Genomic DNA, 23,377 nt, shown 5'->3' on the forward strand with positions numbered 1-23,377 from the left:
TGAGACCTATCCCGACTTTGAGGTTGACTTTTCTTACTCTTGGATGTCCACCCAAAAACTCGTCTCTAGGACTGACTTTATTCCCCTGCGAGTAGTGGCTTGCACGAAGTCTACAAAGTACAGTTCCAGAGACCTGAATTTTGCCTGCGCGGCCTTTCTGAACCTTGATTTCCTAAGTAGTATCTCTCGCCTCATCTCATCTAACTGTATAATATAGAAAACTGCTTTGAAAAGTAACCAAAGGTGTGCCTGACAAATATAGGAATTTTACTTTCTTTTAATTACTGAATCGTGACTTGTCATGCGGATATGACTTTCCTCTGCCCGAGGGGGGCGGGGATTAAATGCCCTTCCAATACTGCCACTGTCCTTTCACTCCCGCTCTTTTCCCGCATAACCGCGTGGTCGCACTGGAAAGGCGAACTATAGTTCCCAGGGTGCCTCGCGAAGCCGCGGAGAACTACAATTCCCAGCGTTCATCGCTGTGGGGCAGGGTTGAGTCGGAACCACAAAATCAGGCCTGGAAACTACAACTCCCAGGGCGTTCCGGAGCAGGTCAGCTGGACTACGGAAAGCGACTGGCGGAGGCCGGCAATAAGAAACTCTGGGTTCTGGGTGCAAAAACCCAGGGTTAGGAGCCTTAGGCATGCTGCGTCCCAAGGCTTTGACCCAGGTGCTAAGCCAGGCCAACACTGGAGGTGTTCAGAGCACCCTGTGAGTGCGGACCGAGAAGCCGGGTGGCGAGCACTGGCGTGGGGCAGCGCGCGACTCCCCGAGGGAGGGCTGGGGAAGGCTCTCTGGGAAGGGAGGAGGGGGCAGCAACTAGGTGAATCTGACGGAGAGCCCCTTTTGAAAAGGAAACCGACGTGCTAGGTGCTCTGGGCACGTCCCAGGACACACTCAGTCCCAGTGGCGGGAATTGGGATGGGTACGGAGGAGTTTGACTCCCTCTTGAGCACGTTGATATCCCTCCTGATTCTTCATCAGGCTGCTGAATAACGAAGGATCTCTGTTGGCCTACTCCGGCTATGGGGATACAGACGCCCGGGTCACCGCGGCCATCGCCAGTAACATCTGGGCGGCCTACGACCGGAACGGAAACCAAGCGTTTAATGAAGACAATCTCAAATTCATCCTCATGGACTGCATGGTATGAAGAAGGGATCCATTCTTCTGATCCTAAGGGGATCCCAAAGGGCAACCTGGACCCCATCCTGGATGGTTGGAGGGCCAGGGAAAGGATGTCTGGACGATAGTACTAAGAGTTGGTCTGCAGCAGCATTTATGATAGGCAGGACCCTATGCATTGCTGAGAAAGGAGTCCTGGAACCGAGGTCTGGCTAGGGTTCTGGTTTTAGCATTGGTGAAACGTTGGGTAAGTGACTTAACCTCTTTGAGCTTTCTGACCACTCCTGCAAGGTGAAAACAATAATCCCCTCCACCACACCATGCACACAGGGTTATTGTGATCAAAGGAGAGGGTGAATCTAAACTGTAGAGCGATATGCAGACACAAAGTGTTGTCATCTGAGATTAACAGAACCCAGAAGCATGGCAGAGTCTCTAGACCCTGCCGTCCATTCACTTTACAGAGAAAGGTCATGAAGTCCAGGAAAGGGAAGTGGCCATTAGACTGTGAACTTCTTGGAAACAGAAACTGGCTCATACATCTTTATATCTGTCCAGTCAACATATTTTTAGGTCCCTGCAGTGTTCCCAGGGCTAGGGGAAAAGTAGGAAAGAGGACAGACAAAAACTGCCACCCTAATGAAGCTTATAGTCTTACGTATGAACTTATCGTAAAATAAGTTCATGAATATGTTTTGTAACATATCTATGTACGTTTAAAAAGTAGTATGTTAGGTATTGAAAATGCTAGGGGAGGGCTTCCCTGGTGATCCCATGGTTGGGACTCGGTGCTTTCACTGCAGGGGCCCCCGGGTTTGACCCCTGGTCAAGGAACAAAGATCCTGCAAGCCATGTGGTGTTACCAAAAAAATAAAATAATGTACAAATTAGAAGAAAATGCTATCGAGAAAAAGCAAGGAAGTAAGAGAGGATGTGTGTATCAGGGACAATGTCGCTGAAAAGGTGACATCTCATCAAAGATCCATCTAAAGGCGGCTGGTAGGCCGTCTGGGTTAAGAACATTTCTGATAGAACAGCAAATGCAAAGGCCCTGCGGCAGAATGATGCCTGGTCAGGGATAACAAGGTTGAAGTGGCCAGAGCAGCGTGAGAATGGGAGAGGTTAGTAGGTGATGCCAGAGAGGCAGAGGGCACGACACCTGGCTCCAAGCACATGGTGCATACTTAGTGAAAATTTGCTAAACCAAATTGGGAAAGCCCCAAGAGTGAATTCTCCTGGAAGGATTTCCACTGCACCTCAGCCACCTACCTCTTCCTCACTCCCTCCTTAACCACAGATGCCAGTTCAACTGATGATCCCTAGGGTCCCTAGCCTAGAGCTGGTGCCATAAGGGCAATAGCTTTCACATGTCTTGACCACAACCCAGCCATACGAAATATATTTTCAGTCGGAGTCTAGTAAAACAAAAGCTTTATGAAACAGTACTTCCTTTGCTGTATGCAATACAGTTTATTTCTCTTTTAATGCTGATCAACCTTCTTAATTGATCTGGGGCTAGTTAGCCCTGGCGCAAACCTACAGTTTGAAAAATATGATGTTGGGAAACAAGGAGAACTATAAGTTGGGTTGTGTTCTCCCCTTACAGTGTCACTGGGGGTGAAACCATAATAATAACATCACCCATCTGGACAGCCCTTTGTAGACACCGGACTCCTTCCTGTGTATTAGCATCCTCAGCAACGGGAGTGAACTAGGGATTCCAGAAAGAGAAACAGAGCTTCTGGGAGATGGAGTTTTCTCGGGTAACTTGGTTAGTGGGTGACTGTGCTGAGGCTAGAATGGGCTGTGGCTAAAGTCCCCCAGCAGAAGCTCCTGCCCTGCCTGGGGCATGAAAGGAAGATACAGGCCATCTCAAGAGAAGCTCTTGGGGAAAGAAGGGGCGAAGGGTGCAAGCAGATATCACATCCCTTGATATCACCCCCACCAGGAGGGCCGTGTAGCCATCACGAGAGTGGCCAACCTTCTACTGTGCATGTATGCCAAGGAGACCGTTGGCTTCGGAATGCTCAAGGCCAAGGTGTGTATGTGCCCATTCCTGTACACCCCTGGGCTCAGCCTTCATGCTCCATCACTGTATCCGCTCCCATCCCCACCATCTTCCCAGAGTCTTTCTCATGTCACCCAGTCAACAATCTGGGGTGGGCTCACAGCCAGCAGCTAGGGGCTGGGAGCTCAGCGGTAGGAGTAGACCTGAATTTAAGATGCCTCGAGTGGCAGGCCTTCTCTTCCCTTTCCCACAGGCCCAGGCCTTGGTGCAGTATTTGGAGGAGCCTCTCACCCAAGTAGCAGCATCATAATGGGCGTCGGTGGAGCCTGGGATTCAGAAGAGTGAGATGACCATGTGGTGGGGCACGGCTCCCCGGGGAAACCTTCCTGGACTGTCACAGGGGGTTGGAGTCGGGGGACTTTGTTCTTCCCACGAATAAACGTCAACTGCTGTCGCATGTCTTGGCTGTTTGCTTGGATGGGGGGAATCAGAGGAGTGAGGAAGGAGCAGGGATTGTGCATCACGCGCTTCGCCTTCAGCTAGGATGCTTCCCACACCACTGTGGCCCCCAGCCACCACACGGTTTCTGGCAGAGGTGCCTAGACTCCCTTGGCCGGGTCGGTGCTGTGACTTCACCAGGCCCCTGCCACTCAGAGAAGAATCTTGCCCACCTGCTTGGCAAAACCTTGGGAGTGAGCCGAGGGGAACAATGGGCTTGGGCTGGTGGGGGTCACGTTGGACGAAGAACAGGCTGTGGGAGTTTAGTGTCCCTCAGTGCCAACTTTGGGGGGCCCCTGTTCTACTCTTGGGATTGGGAGTGTGCCCCCTAGTGGCCCACGAGGGCCACCCCTTCCCTCTTCTCTGGGCATTCACAAGCTTACGCACACCCCTCTCCAGATCAGGAAGTCCTTTGCACACAGGAAGTATCTGCCCTGAAGCTTCAGGTCCTGGGGAAAGAATAGAAACAATTAAGAAGTCCTGGCCCAACAGTCAGACCCGTCCCTGCACCTGGCTGTTTCTGCCCCAGCTCTCCCCGCTATGCAGTGTCCTTAGAGCAAGGCTGGATCTTTCCCAGTGCTGTAGGAAGGGCCTCATCCCAGGGAAGCTGGTAGGTTGCAAGTCCCAGCTCCACCCAGGTTGAGAAACTGCCCATCCCAGGTCCTGGGCTGTCAGGGAGGGGTAAAAGTTGCTGCATCCAAGATGCCCCTCCCAGAGCTCTGCCCTGCAGTGGGGTGACCCCAGGACCTCCCCCGACAGCCCTTCCTCTGGTCCCCCCAGTTACCGCTCCTACTAGGCTCCAAGGAATAGCAGAAAGCTGTGTAGTTTCTTGCTCCCTGAGGGACTATTTCTCACTCACTAGTGGCTGAGCCCCCTCAGCCACAGGTCCCAGGAGGCTAGCAATGCACATTCAGTCCTCAGCTGGCTCTCCGAAGGTCCTGTCCCTGTCTTAGCTGCCCCCATTGTCACTCCCTTGAGCCTGCTCACCGCTTGCAAGAGCCCAGGCTGAGAGCAGACACCCAACCTGTCTAACCTGTCTGACGTCATCATCTCTCCACCCACCTGGGCTCCAGGTCTCCAGCCGCTCACTCTTCCTGTTCTCAGCTTCCTTCCTCTCAGATTCCTTACAGCTCTGCCACCTGCCAGAACTGAGCCTCCCTAGACCCTGGCTAGCCTAAAGTCGGCCCTCGATCCCTCTCACTGCAGAAGTCTTACTCTCAATGAGAGGAAGGGCGGATCCAGGTGTCTTGAGAGCTGAGGGTTGAGGGCATTGAGCCAACGCGTAGACCCATCACTTCTGCCCTCGAAGACACTTGTGCCCTCCATGCGGCGCCAAGATGGGGAACAGAGCCGAGGAAGATTATAACTTTGTCTTCAAGGGTGAGTCGGGGGTCCATAAAGAAAGAGGAATACCTGAGAGAGACCCAGGAAGAGAACAACAGAGCTAGAGGGCCCCTTCCTGTTTTTGAATCAATTAGCAGGGCCCCCCTCCTAGGGCTCATCATTCCTTCAGATCAGAAAGTAAGCTTAAGGAGTGGGGCGGGGGTGGGATCTGTTTACAGGAGCAAAAGTCCTGGAGCTGCCAGAATGCTCTGCGGAAGTAAACAATGCTGACCACTCCTTAATGGTGCAAGTCGGGCTCTTCTGCCCCACTCCTAACGGAAGCCCCGGTCCCTAGGAAGAGTTAGCCACTGCTGCACAAGAGATGGAGGTGAGACTTCAGAGAGGATTCCCTCCTGAGAAGGAGGGACAAGCAGACTTAAGAGGAAGAAAGTCACCTTTCTGGGCAGCTGTACAGGAAAGGAGAGATAGGAAGATCTATACCATCCAGGGCTGGAGGAAGACACAGGGAAGATATTATGAATCGGGACCAGGGTCTAATAGAATCTGGAGAACTCCCAGCACCGTAGCCTTGTCAGTCTGTCCCTTGGCAGGCCCCGTGGGCTCAAATACCAGGAACTGGGTTTAACTAGGCTATCCCTGGAAGTTTGCATGTATCTTTCCAGCTCCTTTATCTCGCCCCTGTGTTTAGCCAGTCTTGTGTTCCCTACCCCCACCTCCACACCTCCTTCAGGGCAGGGTGGACTGGCATCACTGTGATTCCCTGTCCAGCCACTCCACCCTCCCAGCCTCAGCCCCACCCTCCCTTGAGCTGGGACTCTCAGGAGACCAGGGCTTGGGAAACCTGTACTCCCAGCATTTTTCCCAGGAAGGGAGACAGGGTAAGGGGTCACAGTAGCCTGGGGCAGTTCAGATCTCAGCCCCACCACTTAGGAGTTATTGCAATTTAGGCTCACTAGAAGCAGACCCGGAGAAGTTTGGAGTATGAGATGTTTATCGTGGCTCAACAGTAGTGAAAGGAAGAGGAAGGACACAAGATCGGGCAGAGAGAGAAGTCACACTGCAAGGCAGGAACACAAAGCCTCGACCGTGGGCGAGCAGCTCTGGGCTTCCCCTCTCCTTGCTTGCGTGCTGGGTGGGGCTGCCCAGGAGAGGCATGAGCCCGGGTGAGGCTGCCTCGACGTCAGAAGCAGGAGCTGAAGGAGCAACAGCTGAAGGCTGGGTGCTGCCTGCACTCCCTGCAGCGGGGGGCAAGTCCTCCCTGGAAGGCTCATGTGGGCAGCACAGCTCACGTTTACCACACTGGCTGCGTTATCCTGTGCAAGTCACTGAACACCCACCCCATGTAAACATGGGGTGATCCTAATAGTGGTACTTGCCTTGCGGCATTGTAGTGAGGATTAAGTGAGTTCAGACGTTCAGGAGGGCACCGGGCATACTGGAGGGGCTCAATAAACGTTAACCATTAGTATCTCCATTTTTCAGAGGAGGATGAGACACAGAACAAATAGTTTTCAAAAGGTCACACAGTCAGTATTCAGAGCCCTGGCTCAGAGTCCACCTCGTGGGAGGGATGAGATGGGGACGAGGTTCCCAACAGCAGAAACACATACACACACACACTCATGTTCATAAATCCTCTTACCTACACACATCCATACAGCTCCCAGCTCTTCCCTATCCTACACAAATAAGGAATTTTTGAAGTTGGAGTGAGCCTTTCTAGATTTTATAAACAGGGAAACTGGGACCCAGAAAAGATGAGCCACTTGTTCAGGGTCACATAGCTAGTCAGAGGCTGAGTGGGGACCAGGGCCCAGATTATGCAGTGCCCAGTCCTGGGACATCAGCCCGCCTTTCCAGAACCACCTGGGTAGCTCCAGGCCAGTGGATTATGGGTTAGATTTAACATTAACCCCTACACTTTAATGCCAGCCCCTAGCTCACTCACAGTGGATAAGGCTGGGCCCTAGATCCTGCCCTTCAACCCAAAGGCTCTTCATGGCCCCTCTGGTGTATACTTGTCCATGAAAACCTAAAGGTAAAAGCACCAGCCTACCAACAACAATGGGCTTCCCAGGTGGCTCAGTGGGTAAAGAATCCACTTGCAATGTAGGAGACACAGGAGACACAGGTTCGATCCTTGGGTCAGGAAGACTCCCTGGAGGAGGGCATGGCTACCCACTCTAGTGTTCTTGCCTGGAGAATCACATGGACAGAGGAGCCTGGCAAGGTACAGTCTATGGGGTCACAAAGAGTCGAACACGACTGAGTGACTAACACTTTCACTTTTCACCAGCAACAATAATGACAGCAACAGTTTTGCATACTCACTGTATCCTGGGCAATATCTTGTTTACTTCTTGCAACAACTCACAGTAAAATTGTTATTCCCTTTTTTTTTTATAAGAAAGAGAATAACAAGTCGCTGAAGCCATGCATAACTGGTCCCACATCCAGTTCCATGGTCTTAAGCATACAAGACTGCCCCTTCCTGAGGATAACAGGATCCTAATTTCTTGCACACACACCCCGATACCTTTCCCCCACCCACAGGTGTGTCAGCTGCCAAACTTTCTCCTCACCCATATTGCTATTCCCACCTCTGCTCCCCTCGCAAACACACACAAACTGCCCGCTTCTCCTTCCAGCTTGTATACATAGAAAAATGCACCTGTTCTTATATCCTCTCACCCAGAAATGTGCACCCCACCCCTCAGAGACCCCCTACCCTCCCTGTTACCTCACAACCCTTGAACGCCACTATCCACAAACAGTCCATAGACATCACTCCCTCACCAAATTCATGAGCTGATTCTGCCGCCATGTTGCAACAGGCCAGGCCGAGAACCCTCGAAGCCCCTCAGCCCGTTTCAGACTCTCATGCCTTCTGCTCCAGGGTGGGTGCGTCACGTAGAGTTGGAGACCCTTGTCTCTGCCAGGCTTCCTGTGGCGCGAGTGGTAAAGAACCCGCCTGCCAGTGCAGGAGACTTGAGAGACGCAGGTTAGATCCCTGGATCGGGAAGATCCCCTGGAGGAGGACACGGCAACCCACTCCAATGTTCTTGCCTGGAGAATCCAATGGACAGGGGAGCCTGGCGGTCTGCAGCCCATAGGGTGGCAAAGAGTGGGACGCGACTGAGCGTGTGTGAATGGCTTTGCCAGGAGTCCTGGCTCCCTCCTCAGTTTTCTGAGCTACTCATCTTTTCTGATGGGCAGACCCTCCTAGTTCAGTCCTTATCTCTCCACTCCTTCAGTGGTGCTGATCGGCGAGTCAGGAGTGGGGAAGACCAACCTGCTGTCCCGATTCACTCGCAATGAGTTCAGCCACGACAGCCGCACCACCATCGGGGTTGAGTTCTCCACCCGCACTGTCATGCTGGGCACCGCCGCTATCAAGGCTCAGATCTGGGACACGGCTGGCCTGGAGCGGTACCGAGCCATCACGTCGGCGTGAGCCCCGGGCTGGGGGTGTACTGGGGTGCTGGGGTGCTGGGGAAGTCAGGGTGTACCGTTGGAGGAGGCGTGGAGGAGGAGGAGGCAAGGAAACTCAGCAGGGAGTTCCCTGAATGGGACCGTGCGGCCACCATGGCTCAGGGGAGAAGACACGAGTACTCTGAGCTACGAACAGTCTGAGACAGGAAGCAATGATACTGACTGCTGGCGCCCAAAACAGGGGTCATCACCACCACTTACTTGTCTTTACTATGTGCCAGGGAAGGTACAAGACACTTTACACTGGGCATTTTATGTAATCCTCCAAATACCACAGGAATAAGGTGCTATCATGAATCCCTCTTTAGGTAAGAAGTTTGTGTTTCAAGCAGGTGAAATTGGGGTGCAGCTGTGATGGGAACATATTCTAGGATCGAGAGCACCCCCCCTCACTTCTGCAGTGCTTTGTACTTGACAACCTTCACTATCTAACTGCAAGGTGAAAGGCTGGACTCCATAACCACACTTTACAAAACTCAGAGGGCACAGAGGAACATAGGCCTCTTGATACTGGACACAGAGGGTCTCCCAGTCAGTGTCAGGCCAAAGATGGGGTGTGGGTGTGGGTGTGGGTGTGGGTGGTGAGGGGGTTGCAGGAAGCAGAAGTTGGGGGCTTTGTGGCTTTGTTTATGCATATTCATCTCTCTTGGACTGGTCACTTGACTCTTGCAAGCCTCAGTACAAAGGGAATAATTATATACCACCAGTCTGGCTTCCCTGGTGGCTTAGAGGGTAAAGCGTCCACCTGCAGTGCGGGAGACCTGGCTTCAATCCCTGAGTCGGGAAGATCCCCTGGAGAAGGAAATGGCAACCCACTCCAGTACTCTTGCCTGGAAAATCCCATGGACGGAGGAGCCTGGGAGGCTGCAGTCCATGGGGTCACAAGGAGTCGGACACGACTGAGTGACTTCACTTTCACTTTCTTTCTTTTGGTCTGAAGAAGCGCTATCAAACTTCCAAGAGTGAGACTGGATGCTTAGTAAGGGTGCCTCAGATCAGGGAGATTCAACTAGTTCTAGAAAGACGGCCATGAGACAGAAGCGCTGGGGGTCAAGGCGCTATGTGAGGGAGATTTTGGGTGTTGGGCATCCAGGAAGCTAGTTTAACCAGAGCCCTGGTATACATCCGTGGATAGCTGGGGCTAACATCAGAACAAAGACCAGAGGCAGCACAGGGGTTAGGAGGGAGGAGGGAGCCTGTGGTTTTGGAGAAGGGAGGTGAGTCTTCAGAGACCGAGACCAGTATCCTTGGAGGGCGTTCAGCATCAGACACAGGAGGTCCGGGCTGCCCTGTGTGCTTTGGGTCTCTGGACTGTACCCTTCATATTTCCCTGTCTCTGGTGCTCTTCTCTGGCTTTTGGCCTAAGAGCTCTGCTCCGAGGTTGAGCTTGATGGCCCTGACCTTGCCTCTGTCCACCCCACTAACCCCCTACCCAGGTACTATCGTGGTGCTGTGGGGGCCCTGCTGGTGTTTGACCTGACCAAGCACCAGACTTACGCCGTGGTGGAGCGCTGGCTGAAGGAGCTCTACGACCACGCCGAGGCCACGATCGTCGTCATGCTCGTCGGTAACAAAAGTGACCTCAGCCAGTCCCGGGAGGTGCCCACTGAGGAGGCCCGCATGTTTGCTGGTGAGAGCCCACCACAACCCAGCCGGACCCCTCCGGCTGCCCTGCCAGTGCTCAGCCCCTGCTCCCACTGGAGGGCTCTGGCCTGCACCTCCTCCCCAGGGTCCCCCTACCTCCATTCTGTCTGCCTCAGAATCTCCTCGCCCTTCCCCTCAGTGACCCTCGGTATATCCCACCCCACTTGCCCTGTCTGTATGGGCAGTTATTCATAGCTGGTTTCAAGGCAGCCCACGTCGCCATGCTCAGAGATCCCAAGTGTGGCAGATGAGCTTTCTTTGTCTCCTGTCACACTCTGCCCAGGAGCTTTCTGGGTTTTTGAGGCAGCAGGATACAGGGGTTAAGGGTGGAGGCTGTGGGTCCCACGGCCTAGCCCACGTCTCTTGGTGAGTGACTAGATGTGGGACACAACGCAAGTTCTTTGTTGGTTCTCTCTGTTTCTGGGCTACAGTTTCCTCTTCTAAAAGAGAGGAATAGTATTCCGACCTACCTTCCAGCTTGTTTGTGGGTTTAAATGAGCCACACATGCCAAGGGTTTAGTGCATAGCAAACATACATGGTAAAACGTGAAGTAAATATTATTGTCTTGACCTTTCACAACTAACGGTGTGCTTCCTCTTTGTCAGAAAACAATGGGCTGCTCTTCTTGGAGACCTCGGCCCTGGATTCCACCAATGTCGAGCTGGCCTTTGAGACTGTCCTCAGAGGTAGAGCCCCTGCCTCCATTCGACAGGCACTGCCATCCCACCCTTGAGGCTTCTGTGGGCCGCGGGAGGAACGCAGGCACCCAGCCCTCGCCCAACCCAGCTGATTCCTCATCCCCTCTGTGGGCCTCCCCAGCCTCCTCAGAGTCTCCCTCATACACCCCTACCCCTGTCAGCTGGAGCTTAGGGAAAGAACCAGAAGGCCACACTCCCAGGGAGCTGAGTCTTAGTCCCACTCCACCCAGGGCCCAAACTCCTCTTCCTTCCAGCAAAACCCCCAGTGTTCAGAGAGGGGCACGCAGAGTGTGTATGGGGAGGGTGGGCTCCTAATCTTCGTCTGCCCTGATCACCACCCTCTGCCTTCACAGAGATCTTCGCTAAGGTGTCCAAGCAGAGGCAGAACAACGCCCGGACCAATGCCATCACCCTGGGCAGTGGCCCGGCTGGCCAGGAGCTGGGTCCTGGGGAGAAGAGGGCCTGTTGCATCGGCCTCTGACCTGCCCCCGCTGCGTTCTGGTGCCCCCCAGCCCTGCCAAGCTCCAGGAGCTTTCTCTGCCCTGTTGGTCCAGATGTCAGAGGGGCCAGTCCCCGTCCACAGCCCTGCAGAGCTCTAAGGTCTTCATGTGTCCCTCCCTGCCCCCAGATCTCTGTTATTGGTCCCCTCCTTACAGACTATGGCCCTCCAATAAAGCTGTGTTTTATATCAAGCCTGACCATCCTGCTGCCTCCCCTTCATCTCTGGGCCCTCCTCTGAGTCCTTCCCCTTCCCCTCCCCTCATCCCCCCTACCGTATCCACTGCCCCCCAGGGCCAGCTGTCTCTGGAGTCTTGTGGTCTGGGGACAGTGCCAAGGGGGTGGGAGGTGCCCGCCCTTCCCTCTGCCAACCCCCAGGGCAGGTGGAAGAGGGAGCACAGCATGGCAGAGAGGGGGTATCTGGAAGAAGAGACAAAGGAAACCATCAGCGGGTACCATCTGGTGCCCTGGGCCCTGGTGCCAAGAGCTGAGGTCACTCCAATGCCAGGGGTGAGGGGAGGAGGCAGGGGGATGTTTAAGAAAAGGGGAGTCAGGGCTAACCCAGGCTGTGTGTGCTGCAGAAGGGATTTTAAGCCTGGGAGGTGGAAGGCCTAAGTCTTCCATCCAGGTTTCTGCTTGACCCTGAAGAGAAGATGTGGTGTGTAGGGATGGATTGAATCTGGTGTGGATTGACGGGAGGGTTGAGCTCTCAGCTGGGCCCTTTCTCTGTCAAGTCCAGAAGCTGGCTTTCCAAGCAAGGTCTAGGTGGCCCTGCCTCGCCTTCCCCTGTTCTGCAAGGTAGGGTTGAATGAGGTCTCCTGGTGCCCCAAGGAACAGAAGGAGGTAAAAGGAGAGAAAAGAGGGGTTGAGTACTTGGAGACCCAAGTAGGAAGCTGTGGAGACCAGACAGATAGGAGCCATCCACTTCATGCAAGATAAGCAAGGTCACCCAGAATGACACTAGAGAAAACCCCACTCACCCTAAGGTGGTTCCGACCAACGTGCCAAGAAAGAAGCCTGAGCCTTAAGTAATAATAATTTTAATAAAATTAAGTTCTTAATAGCACATTTAATACATTAACCCTCCCCCTTCTTGGTTTCTCTGCATTTTGTGCAACATCACTTTGACTTGATTATTCATGGGTCCGTTCTGTTTCCCGCCTTTATTTTGCTTTTGAAATAGTTTTCCTGGTGGATTTGTAACGTGTCTTCACTAGATGCCTCAAATTAAGTCTGACCACAATCCTACTCTACTTTCTACAGTGGAGAGACCATTCCCCTGCCCCAGGGCTGTCTCCCCCCACCCACCCTACCCCACCCGCACCCTCGAGTAGGGAAGAGGAAGCCCTCCCCACCCCAGACGCTACCTTCCCAAACTAGCGGGGTTCTTAGGACAAAAAGAGCAGGGGAAAAGTCTGTCCCTGGGTGGGGTGAGAAGAGTAAATTGGGGAGGAGATATGTTTGGGGTCTAGGGCCAGGGAGGGGCATGACAGAGTCATTAGAGTCATGGAACTTCTTGCCAAGAGTCAAGAGGCCTCTACACCCCCTTGGACAGGAGCGAGGGTGGGGGGACCAACCTGATTACAAGCTGGGGTTGGTAGAAGGCAAGTGCTTAAAAAACAAGTTGATTTCTCACAAGCAAAAGCCAAGCTCCCCAACTTTCTGTGGAGAGGGTCAGGGTACAGCAGATGACCTCTACCTGAACTCTTACAGATGGCAGTGAACTAGAACAGATGGTTAGGGTTGGGGAGTCCCTGCTGCACCCCCTGACTCTGTACCCTTGGGGGCCAGTTCTCCCAGGCCTTCAAGGACAGCATCTCCATTCCACCCCAGTGGGTGGCAAGTCCTTGGTATCTAAGAGATAATAAAGCACTCCTGCAAATTTGTAAAGCACAGCTCAGCTTTAAAGGAGACTGATTGTGGAGATCATTCTTTCACCTGCTGCCATGGAGGTCAGAAGCTAAGCAGTAGGAAAAAGAATGGGGGACAGACACCCTCCAGTCCCCGTGAAGCTCTGAGAAAGAAAGAAGTGTGTGTGTGTGTGTCTGTTGGTGGAATGACCTACCAGGCTCTTGAATTAATCAGAGGTAGAGTGGATTGCAGTTATACTTCAGGAAGGACTTCCTCAGTTAGACCTGGGAGAAGTTGTCTCTGGAGGGTTGAAGCTGGGCAGTCTTCCTCCTCTCAGAGAGCCCCAAGAGGACAAGTTTGGAGTAAGGGCTGCCCAAAGACAGGGAGCCAACCATGCTCTCCCACCTCAGCTGTCCCTAACCCAGCCTTCCTCTGGTTGAAATGATCAGTGTTCATGCTTTCAAAGACCCTGGGAGCTGAGCCCCTCATCTATTTGTCCTATAATTGAAAAATCCAAGGATTCTTAGAATCAACCCCAGCAGACTGGAAGGAAGCTCCCAACCATAACTAGCAACCTGCTCCACCCTGATATCTGAAGATGGTGGGGGGGGGTGCTCAGGGTGGACTCAGCCACTTCCCTCCTCTATTTTCCTTTTCATTATGACTTTTATACATTCTACTGGACCCAGGGGCCCTCAATGCTACTAAACTTTAAGCTATCTGAATATCGTCTACTAAGTAACTAGTAATTCTTTCTCTTTGTCTCTAGGATTATATGAAATAAATTTGAATTATTATTATTATTAATTATTATTATTATTTTGTAGTATTCTTTTCTTTTAAACCCCTCGGTTTTTCTTCTCTCTCTCATTTTTGGTTAAAAAAAAAAAACAAACAAAAAACTATTTCTCTTAAATCTCACACCTCTCTGAGGGTTCCCATAGGCCTGCTAGGCCTCAGTTCTGGACTTGCCCACCTTACTTGCCCCTGGGACTGGACAGGGGAAGGGGGGGGGACACCCCAGGATCCTCAGTCCTACTGCTTCTTCCTTTCTCCTTAATCCCTTTCTTTGTTTGGCTCTGCCAGCTCCCCCAAAGGGGAGGGGGAGAGGGAGGGGGAGCCTTGGGGGTGAAATCCAATCTACTTGGAGGGCCCCAGAGGGACCAGGTTCCCCTAGCCCCTGTCTCCACAAGCCATCCCAGGATGGTCCCCCGGAAAAGCAAACAACATTCCTCCCCAAAAAAATGTGGGGGAAAAAAGGAACGTAAACCAGAACATATATTAAAAACACTTTTTTAAGATTTAACTCTGAATACAAATGTATTTTTTTTCTTTTTCTCTCCCTACATATATTCTAAACCTTCTAAAGTTTTTTTATTTTTTTAAGGATCACTTTATCATAAAATAAAATATCCTTTTCATATAATAAATTACCTAATAAAAAGTCTTTTTTTTTTCATATTAGCCCAGGTTCTTTGCTACATTTATACGGTAATAAATGCCTTTATTAAAATAGAATATTAAATTATAAAGAACTGCTTTTTTTTTTTTTTCTATTTTTGTTTTCTCTCCTCTGTGTTGGTTGCCTATCTCGCTCCCTCATGCTTTCTCTCCTCTATTTTGTCTCTCACTATGTGTTTTGTGTTGGTTTCTAGGTTTGGCTCAATTAGTAAGAGTGGGATTGAATTTTCTGAGCCCCCTAGTGTAACAGTCTTCCGCCTTTGTGGGTAGAGTGGAGAGGGGGAGGGGATCGACAGACAGACATCCCATCTTCCCACCCCCCTCCCCACCCTCCCTCGGCGCCCGAGGGGTGCCCATTTGGTTTGGTTTCTATTGTACAGACATCTCAGGATGGCTCACATTGGCGGGAAGGAGGGAAGTTGTCACAGGCCAATTTTCCTGGCTGTGACCTCCTTCCGCTCCCCTCCCTGGCTGGTGGTCTGGAGGGGAAGGCTGAGGAGAGGTGAGTTAATTCACAACAGGAGGAAGGAGAGGAGGAAATCCCCTCTGTGCCCCCATCCCTGCACCCCCTCTCCAACCAGGAAGAATGGGACTCCCGAGCCTCAAGGCTCAGAGATCACTTAGAAGAGTCCCGCCCTACTATATACAAGAATCTCCTAGGACCCCTGGGGACTCCCATCTCCCATCCCCCATCCCCTCCTAGCCCGGCCAGCGGAACCAGGAGGGTGGGAGGCTGGTGATTGCCCCAGGTGAGCAGTAGGGAAGCAGCAAAGGGCGTGCAAGGCCTATAATAATACATGATTCTTAGAACAGGCCCGGCTGCGCCCCAATCCTGCTTGGCTCTGGAGTGACCCCTCTCTGAAGACAAGGTCTCTCCTCAGAGGCTTCATGATTAATTTGTTAACAAGGGTTCAGGTCAGGTCCAGAGAGGGGCGCAGGGAATGGGGCACTGCAAGGGAGGAGGAACCCTGCCTCCCTCCAGCAGCGTCTCCTACTGCCTCCCTCCTGCTCCTCAAGAGCAGACACACTACCCTGGCTCTCCCCCTCCCACCACCAGAAAACCCAGCCCCCAAACTGCTCCCTAAATGTAATGCCCAAAGATGATAAAGGTGGAGGTTTGACCCTTTATGTACCCCAGTATTAGTCCCCTCTTCAAATATTCACTGAGAACAGGGATACATTCTATCAAGAACTTGAGGTGTTTCTTTGGAAGAGGAGAAAAATGGGCCTCTGGATGACAAAGAGGAATTGAGGGGACCATCAAAATGTTTTTTCCCTCTGCCTCTCCCCAGGGGGATAGTGTCCCCAAAGCTGGGCTGGATGGAGCAGGAAGGAGAGGCGAGAAGGGAAGAAAGAGGAAGAGCAAGACAGGGCTGGTTGTGACAGCCAGCAAGGGGAAGCCGAGAGAAGAGCTGGAGGACAGAGCAAAGGAAAGAGGAAAATCCAAAGGGAAGGATGATGGGGAGGAGAGAGTGGAGGGAAAGCAGAGGAGCACGCCTCTCCAGACTCCTCTAGCCCAGCTTTGTGGGGAGGGGCGAGTTCTGAGCCCTTTATTGATTGACAAACTTCCTCCCCTTCCCCCTCAGAAAATCTATCCAGACTTCTGAAAGGGCCCCAACCCCCTCATACTGCTGGAAGCCCAGAACAAATCCTCAAACAGAATACACGGTGGTGGAGGGTCTAAAGGGTCGTGGTTGGAGGTCAGAGGTCAGGACCAGAGGCTTGGGGATTGTTGGAGCACCTCTAGATACAGATGGTAAGTCTCCCTCTCCCGTCCCCCATCCCCTCCCTAGAGGAAGGGGTAGTGTGAGTTGGGCGGGCAAGGAGTCAGGATGCCTTAGCGGCCACCTCTGGCAAAACAAGTTTCTCTTAGCTGCTTCCGGATTGAAGGGTGTGTTGAGGTATCAGAGTTGTAACTCTAGTAAAATTTCCGGCCTGGCCCCCCTCCCAACCTTTCCAGGACAGGGGGACCAGAGGCTCTGAAAGTGGCCCCGCCCTCCAGCCACCATCGCCTCCCCTCCCCCCTCCCCAGCAAGCGAGTATCTAAGCACCTTGCCCCTCAAACCACTGATTTGCAAAAGGCCCCAGTGGAAAACAGCTCCAGGAAGGGCCCCTGGGGAGCGGCCCCAGGAGGCCAGGGGCCAGGAGCTTAGGAAAATATTCGGATGGCTTGCGTGGCTGTGATGTGGCAGACGGGACACTCCGGGTCCGTCCTCTCACAGATGCGTACTGCACACTCCATGCAGAACAGGTTGTGTCCGCAGGGCACCAGTGCGGCAGTCACCTCACTCTCGAAGCACACCATGCAATCCCGCCCGCCGCCGGGGCTCCGCAGGCCGCCCCCCCCAAGTTTAGAGAAGCCCTGGAGCGGCTCTCCCGGCGGGCGTCTCGGGAGTCCAGCCAGCTCGGGCCCCGCGGAGGCGGCAGGGGAGCGATGCGCTCCCGGGGGCCCAGCGCGGGCCTTGGCGGAAGAGGAGGAGGAGGAAGAGGCGGAAGAGAAGAGCACCGAGGTGGGCGTGGCGTTCTCCTGGCCCGCCCAGAGCGGGGGGCTAGTCTCGGCCACTCCGTAGTACACGTCCTGCTTGCCCACGCCATAGCCAGGAAACAGGTACCCGCCATAGCCAAAGTCCCCTCCCTGCTCGCCGAGGCGCGGGGCCTCAAAGCCAGAGTCCACTCCGCACTCGCCGATGCAGCCCAGGCTGTTCTGCCGGAAGGTGGAGAGGGGCTTGCAGCCGGAAGGGTGCACCCGCCAGGCCTCGGAGTAGCGGCTATCCAGCGCGGCGTCGGGGCTCCCCGCCAGGAAGTCGTTTTCATTGTTGTACTCGAGGATCTTGCCTGTGCGGACCGCGATGTGCGTTTCGATCTCCTCGCGCGCGCGCTCCACGTTCCCCGGGGCACCGGTGATCTCGAACACCGGGTCGCGGTCCCGGCTTGGCGTGATAATGTACGTGTTGGTCTGCTGCTGGATGCGTTTGATGGTTGCCCCCTTGGGGCCCACTACCAGTCCCACCACGCGATAGGGCACCCGCACACGAATGGTCACTTGGCCGGGCAGAGCAGGCGCCACTCCAAAGGCTGCGCCCGACTTGTTGCGCGAGGCGCGGATCATGGAGAAGTGCTCGGCCGCTGAGATGATTTCCCGGCGGGCTGTGGCCACGTCCTCCCGCCGCCCAGTCACCATGAACACTGGCTCCTCGCCTCGCACGGGCGTCTTGATGTAGGTGTTGGTCTTGGCCCTTAGAGCCTTAATCTTGCAGCCTGGGATAGGGAAGGGAAGAGAGAAATCAACTCACAAGGCAAGAAGGTTTGTGCTGGAGCCAACAAGCTCCTGCTCCTACTCAGATACCCAGCCCACCAGGAACCTCTATCTACCCTTAGGAAACCCTCCCCCGCTACTCTAACCAGAACAATTCACTTACTGTATCTTAAATCTATCCAGGGTATCTATCAGCCACAGATTGCAAAATGTCACAACTTTCCCTTGAATTCCATGTAGGACCTCCAAATTCATGCACTCTTTGAAACCCTGAAACAATCACTGACCTTCCCAGACAAGCTGCTAATCTACTCACTAACTCCTCGACAACGATTAGCTGTTTCCCCCAATTTCTCTCCTGATTTCTGGCTACTCATACTTCCAAGTCCCTCAATCACCCACCCTGCCCTGCAACTGCGAATTCCAGTCTGTCACTGACCCTGATCTTGCCTCAGAAGCCTACAGTCTACTCCTCACTTGATCTCCATGCATTAAAAGTGTCTTCCAGTCTACACTGGGACGACTGACCCGCATCTGCTCCCATGCCTTCCACCCATTAGTGTCTCTCAGCCGGCCCCAAATTCACAGCAAGTTTTCAGCAACTCATGGAGTGTGGGAGGTGGAGAAGGGTCTGAGAATCAGTTTTAGGGAGGAAAGGAGGATAATGACGTGTGAGGGACACAGTGCCTGACCTCATGGACACTCCTGCCACCCTGTCCCCTGGGGCAGGAGAGCCAAGATGGGCTGTGGGCTGAGTAAGGTGGGGGAGAAGGTGTTCTCGACCCATACTCCTGCTTTGAAGAAGGAGTGGGTAAAAGCTGAAAGGCTGAGGAGAGAGGCAGGAAGAGAAAGGAGAATGGCCCAGACAAAGAGAGACAAAGAGGGAGAAGGGGAAAGAGAAAGTGAGGGAGGCTGGGATGGCCAGACTGCAGTCTAAAGGTGGCAGACCTTGACGGCTGACTGGACAAACCTCTCTCCCCTTTTCCGATTCCCTATCCCTGCCCCTATCTTCACACAGAACCTCTGAGACTCACATGTTTTCTCAAAGCACACATGCTACATGTGTGTGTGTGTACATGCACACACACAGACACGGACCTAGAAGCCGCTATGCAGCTTGCCTTTATCTAAACGTTATTTCTGGTGCAAGTCTAATGCACACTTTCACATACCCCTCTCCCCCATACACATGGATTCCCTGTGTTTCATCCTTTCATCCAGCCCACTCTTCCATCCCCATCATTCCCAGGACACACGCAGTACATTCCTATACACCCCTGCCCACAACTTTTGCCCCCATCCACATTTAGACATTCATACCTGTCTCCAGATACGCACTTACAGTCCCCTTTCTCACTCCCCAACCAATGCCAGCGGTCCTAGTTTTCTGACTCTGCCTAACCCTCCAACCATAGGCCTGAGGTGAGCTCATCTTTTTTTCCCTCTCCTTCCTCCACTCCAGATGGCTTCTTCTCCAAACCTACCAGATTGGCATGTGGGAGGAGAGAGTGGGTTGGGGGCAGCTCTCCTCACCTTCAAGAGACCTTAGGAAGGAGAATCTGCTCCTCCCTTTTTGTCTTCAGACCTCTTGGCAGTTGAGAAGTCCTACCTGTTGTCAAGCCCACATCCTTGCTGCTTTAATATCAGTAAATGATTGGGAGGCATGGGGGGTGGGGGAAAGAACAGTGAAGGCCCTTCTACAACTTCTAATTGCATGGCATCTGATAGGCACCTGGGCTCTGGCTCTAAGTTTTGGGCCCCTAAACTTACAGGAGAGCTGTTATAGGTGTCTTTGGGGACTGGAATTGGGGCGAGGAGAACAGGCCAGGTATAAAAGTAAGGAAAAAGCTAGAGGCCTAGAGATGCAGAACGGGTAGCGGATCTCGTCCTGCTCCAACCCTGAAGAAGCATCTCTTGAAGGGAAGACCCACTTGGCTTCACCTTCCTAGAGGTCAAATAGAGCACCACTGACACCACAGCAGCAGAAGGGAGGTTAGACAAGAAAAAGGACTTCCATTTCCTTAAGGAGTGAGGAGGAGGCTTGTCTTCTCTGAATAGGAGAAATCCCCCTACTTTTATGAGAGACAGGCCCATCTGATGCGGAGGCAGAAGAGGAAAGAATGACTCCATGAAATTCCGGGGCCTCCCAAGACCACCCCCGCACCCAAGAAAAGATAACAGTGTCCCCACCCGATTCCAGGGCTCTGGGTCCCTAGTTTCTGACAACAAGAGGAAATCCAACTTTTAAAACCAGAAATCCCAAGAGATGGGGTGCCCCAGGGGGATGAGGGCTACGCCGGGGAGTGGCATCTTTCCCTCCCCCATTCTGGATCTCCCAGCAAAATCCCCCCAACCCCCCACACTTCGGGTAGACGAGGTGTGATGTGGAGTAGGGGCCCCCCTGACCTGCCTCCCCTCCTCACCAGCCAGCAGCCGGCCTCCTCCTTCACTCCCAGCCGGAATGCAGCTTCTCTATTGTTCCCCACTGTGGGACAGCTCCTCCCCTGCTCCTCCCCCACCCCACACCTCCCCAGTCCAGCCCCCTTGCAATTTCCAAATCCCGCCCCCCCCCCCCACTCCCCGTTGGGAAACTGGGAGAGGGAAGGGTCCCCAGGATCCCGTCTGCTCAATCTGGACCCTTACCAACATTCCCACCCCCACCCGCCCAGGGATGCTGGAGCAGAGGAGGGTGTGGTATCAGACACTCTACATTGGATTAATTCTGTACCCACACCCCCTCCCCAACAACACACCCAGACCCATGCCCTCCAGCAAATCTCCAGGTGATGGTTCCTCACCCCTCAGCATGCCCCTTCCCACCCAGTCCTACTCTCTCACTACCAGAGACCCTTCTCCAGGCCTCTGGCCCCTTGCCGTGGCCAGCCCAGAACAAAAGCCTGAGAGGGAGGAGAAGAGGTCCACACCGGGACGTGGCACTTCGCTGGAGGCACCCCTTCCAAAATCTCATAGACCATCCAACTTTAGTGTGCGGGTGACCACGGGACTCCCTCCTCCCAGCAGCCCCCCTTCCCCACCTCACCCCCAGGCTGGGACCCTCCCATGAGCCACACCCCCTTCCATTCCTACACTCAGCCCAACAAAGAGACAGATACTCAGTCTGCCTTCCTGGGCCAGGTCTCCCCCAAAGTCTGTAACTCCAGGTGGCTGGGGGTCCCAGGGGTGCCCCCTCCCCAAACCACTAGTAGATGCCGTAGTTGGGGCTCCTGAGTAACTCTTTTGCACATTCGGCCAGTTTTTCTGGCTACGAGTGGACACCCCCTCCGGACAGCCTCCCCGGATTGGAAAACCGATCCCCCTCCCTTTTCCCTCTCTCCGAGAGAGGATATTTCTTTGTCTAAGGGCAGAGCCCTAGGGAAGGAAGGATCTGGAGGACAGTTCCAACTAGGGGGTAGCAGGGAACTTTGAGGCACTTCGGAATCAGGGTAGGGGGCGGGTCCCCCTTTGTGGGGAAGGGACTGAGCCAGAGGCGGGCAAGGAGGGAGGAAGTGAACTTTCCATGCTAGGGATGGGGTGCCCCCCAACTCCAGCCCCTCTCCGCGGTCCCGGCGCCCGCTTACCTTGCCTGCCCACGATCTCTGCCACGTGCTCGGAGGTGGGCACTGGTACACACTCGGTGGTGTTGCTGCTGCCCTTCAGGCGCAGCTCGGCCTCTTTGTAGAGAGCGCAGAGCTTGGCGTCGCTGGCCCCTTTGGGGGCGGTGGGGGGCTGGGGCGTCTGCGCCGCGGGGGCCGCCGTCGGGGCGGCCGGGGGCGCCGCGGGCGGCGGCGGCGGGGCCGGCTGCGGGGGGGCGGCCGGCTGCGCGGGGGCGCCGCCCCCCCCACCTCCCCCGTCCTCGCCCGCCGTGGAGGCGGGGGGCTCCCCCAAACCCAGGAGGCAGAGTTGATCGAGAGCCAGCTGAAGGGCGCGCTCGTCTTCCAGCAGCCCTCGGTCCTTAGCGCTTCCCCCGAAACATCCTAGTTCTCCAAAGCCCCCATTTCTTTCCATTATTCCAGATACCACTAGACTAGGCATGGCGAAACAAAAGCTGGGGGAGAGAGAGAGAGGGAGAGAGAGAGGTGGTGGAAGGGAAAAGGGGAGAGAGGAGGGGAGGGGAGAGGAGAGGAGGGGGGTGTGTGGGGAGGGGGGAACAAAGAACTGGGGAGGGGGGAAGAAAGCGAGATAGAAAGATAGACCCTCCCTCTAAGCCCCCCTCCCCAAACACCCTGTAACCCGACTCCCCTCGCCCCAGCCCCCGGGGTGGGGGTGGGGGGATAGAGAAGCAAAACCGAGAAAGCAGATCTCCTCTCCTCTCCGGGGGTGACGGGGGGGCGGGGGGCTGCGGGATCTCTGCCCCCACCCCTCCCGCCTCGGTCCCGGGAGTCTCTAGACCCCACCGTCCAGACGCCCCCCTTAGGCTCCCGCACCGAGCCCCAGTCCAGGAGCGGCGCTCAGTGGCCCCCAATAGAGCCCAGCCCCTTCCAGCGCTCAAACTCTTTTGTTTTAAATGAACTGGATGGAGCAGCATGGAACTGACGGGAGGGGGGCGCGCCGGGGGCGCCCGGGGCATGCCGGGAGTTGTAGTTCCCGCCCTCGGGGGCGCGGGGACGAATTCCTTGACCCGAGGAAGACAGGGATGTGCCTTCGGTCTTTACGCTCTGCTGGGAGGCGAAGCCGGGGGTGGGAAGGCAGTCGAGGTCCCTCATTTTTAAAGAGGAAAGGAGTCAGTGTACAGAAACGGAACGGGTTGAAAACAGGCTAATGGAGTGTGCCCCCCTCCCAAAACGGGCTCCTTCGCGATCCCGGCCAGTCTTAGGTCCCTCTTTCTTATGGTAATGAGGCGGGGGGAGAGGGCGGGGAGCTGTCCCGGCTGGGCCACTGCGGCTTTCTCTGGCTTTCTCTCTCCTCTTCCCCCTCCCTGCCGCGCTCCCTCTCCGCTCTCCGCTCCCCCCTCCCGTTCTCCCAGAGTCGATCCCGGCTCCGGGCCGCGGGCAGAGGTTCTCCGCAGAGCAGACAAAGCCCGCAGCGGCGATGCGTGGAGAACACGGCTCTGCGCGCTGGGGGGAGGGGGTGGGGGGCCGGGATGGGGTGCCGGGTTGGAGGGTGGGACCCCCTGGCAAAAGACGGGGTCCCCTCTTCCCCAAGCGGCAAGCCATCCCCCTTCCTCCCTTCCCTCCCCCCAGTCTCGGAGATCAGAGAAGCACCGACTGGGAGGTGAGTTAGTTAACATCCTTCTGATCAGTGGAGGGGAGCTGGGAGGGCTGTGGAGAAATGAGGTGAGGAGGATGAAGGGGTGGAGAGAAGTACGGGACCGAGAGCGGGGAGGCAAGGGAAGTCTTAAAGGCATGATAGGAGTTAACAGTTTCGGGTGAGAGCCACACGAGCTTTGGGTGCGACGGAAGGAGGAAAGAAGACACCGGGTGGAATGGAGACCCAGACTTCCTCAGGCCCGGGCCATCCGTTTAGCTTGGAGGTGCTCTGTTCTTTAGCCGTCACCATCA

The 23,377-nt window shown here is 54.6% G+C and overlaps 3 protein-coding genes across 3 annotated transcripts; 2 read left to right on the top strand and 1 right to left on the bottom strand.

The window, feature by feature from the left end:
• LAMTOR2 (late endosomal/lysosomal adaptor, MAPK and MTOR activator 2) lies at window positions 490-3,593 on the top strand. Its single transcript, XM_005677361.3, has 4 exons — window positions 490-714; window positions 988-1,150; window positions 3,077-3,166; window positions 3,390-3,593. The coding sequence occupies exons 1-4, from the start codon at window positions 647-649 to the stop codon at window positions 3,444-3,446; spliced, it is 378 nt and encodes a 125-aa protein (XP_005677418.1). The 5' UTR covers window positions 490-646; the 3' UTR covers window positions 3,447-3,593.
• On the top strand, window positions 4,728-11,511 carry RAB25 (RAB25, member RAS oncogene family). Its single transcript, XM_005677359.3, has 5 exons — window positions 4,728-5,014; window positions 8,233-8,428; window positions 9,907-10,100; window positions 10,721-10,801; window positions 11,167-11,511. The coding sequence occupies exons 1-5, from the start codon at window positions 4,972-4,974 to the stop codon at window positions 11,292-11,294; spliced, it is 642 nt and encodes a 213-aa protein (XP_005677416.1). The 5' UTR covers window positions 4,728-4,971; the 3' UTR covers window positions 11,295-11,511.
• On the bottom strand, window positions 12,336-22,001 carry MEX3A (mex-3 RNA binding family member A). The gene is made up of 2 exons (XM_018046277.1): window positions 21,458-22,001; window positions 12,336-17,881 (listed from the first exon to the last, which is right to left on the bottom strand). The coding sequence occupies exons 1-2, from the start codon at window positions 21,909-21,911 to the stop codon at window positions 16,773-16,775; spliced, it is 1,563 nt and encodes a 520-aa protein (XP_017901766.1). The 5' UTR covers window positions 21,912-22,001; the 3' UTR covers window positions 12,336-16,772.

This window comes from Capra hircus, chromosome 3 (genome assembly GCF_001704415.2).
Source record: "Capra hircus breed San Clemente chromosome 3, ASM170441v1, whole genome shotgun sequence".
Classification (NCBI taxonomy): domain Eukaryota; kingdom Metazoa; phylum Chordata; class Mammalia; order Artiodactyla; family Bovidae; genus Capra; species Capra hircus.

What these genes read in the sequence shown, in the direction of transcription:
- LAMTOR2 (XM_005677361.3), top strand. Translation starts at nt 647, where the DNA reads ATGCTGCGTCCCAAGGCTTTGACCCAGGTGCTAAGCCAGGCCAACACT. An exon ending in GGAGGTGTTCAGAGCACCCT is followed by an intron (nt 715 to 987) that starts GTGAGTGCGGAC and finishes ATTCTTCATCAG; the next exon opens with GCTGCTGAATAACGAAGGAT. An exon ending in TCATCCTCATGGACTGCATG is followed by an intron (nt 1,151 to 3,076) that starts GTATGAAGAAGG and finishes CACCCCCACCAG; the next exon opens with GAGGGCCGTGTAGCCATCAC.
- RAB25 (XM_005677359.3), top strand. Translation starts at nt 4,972, where the DNA reads ATGGGGAACAGAGCCGAGGAAGATTATAACTTTGTCTTCAAGG. An exon ending in TTATAACTTTGTCTTCAAGG is followed by an intron (nt 5,015 to 8,232) that starts GTGAGTCGGGGG and finishes CCACTCCTTCAG; the next exon opens with TGGTGCTGATCGGCGAGTCA. An exon ending in CTTTGAGACTGTCCTCAGAG is followed by an intron (nt 10,802 to 11,166) that starts GTAGAGCCCCTG and finishes CTGCCTTCACAG; the next exon opens with AGATCTTCGCTAAGGTGTCC.
- MEX3A (XM_018046277.1), bottom strand. Translation starts at nt 21,911, where the DNA reads ATGCCTAGTCTAGTGGTATCTGGAATAATGGAAAGAAATGGGGGCTTT. An exon ending in AGAGATCGTGGGCAGGCAAG is followed by an intron (nt 17,882 to 21,457) that starts GTAAGCGGGCGC and finishes TCCCTATCCCAG; the next exon opens with GCTGCAAGATTAAGGCTCTA.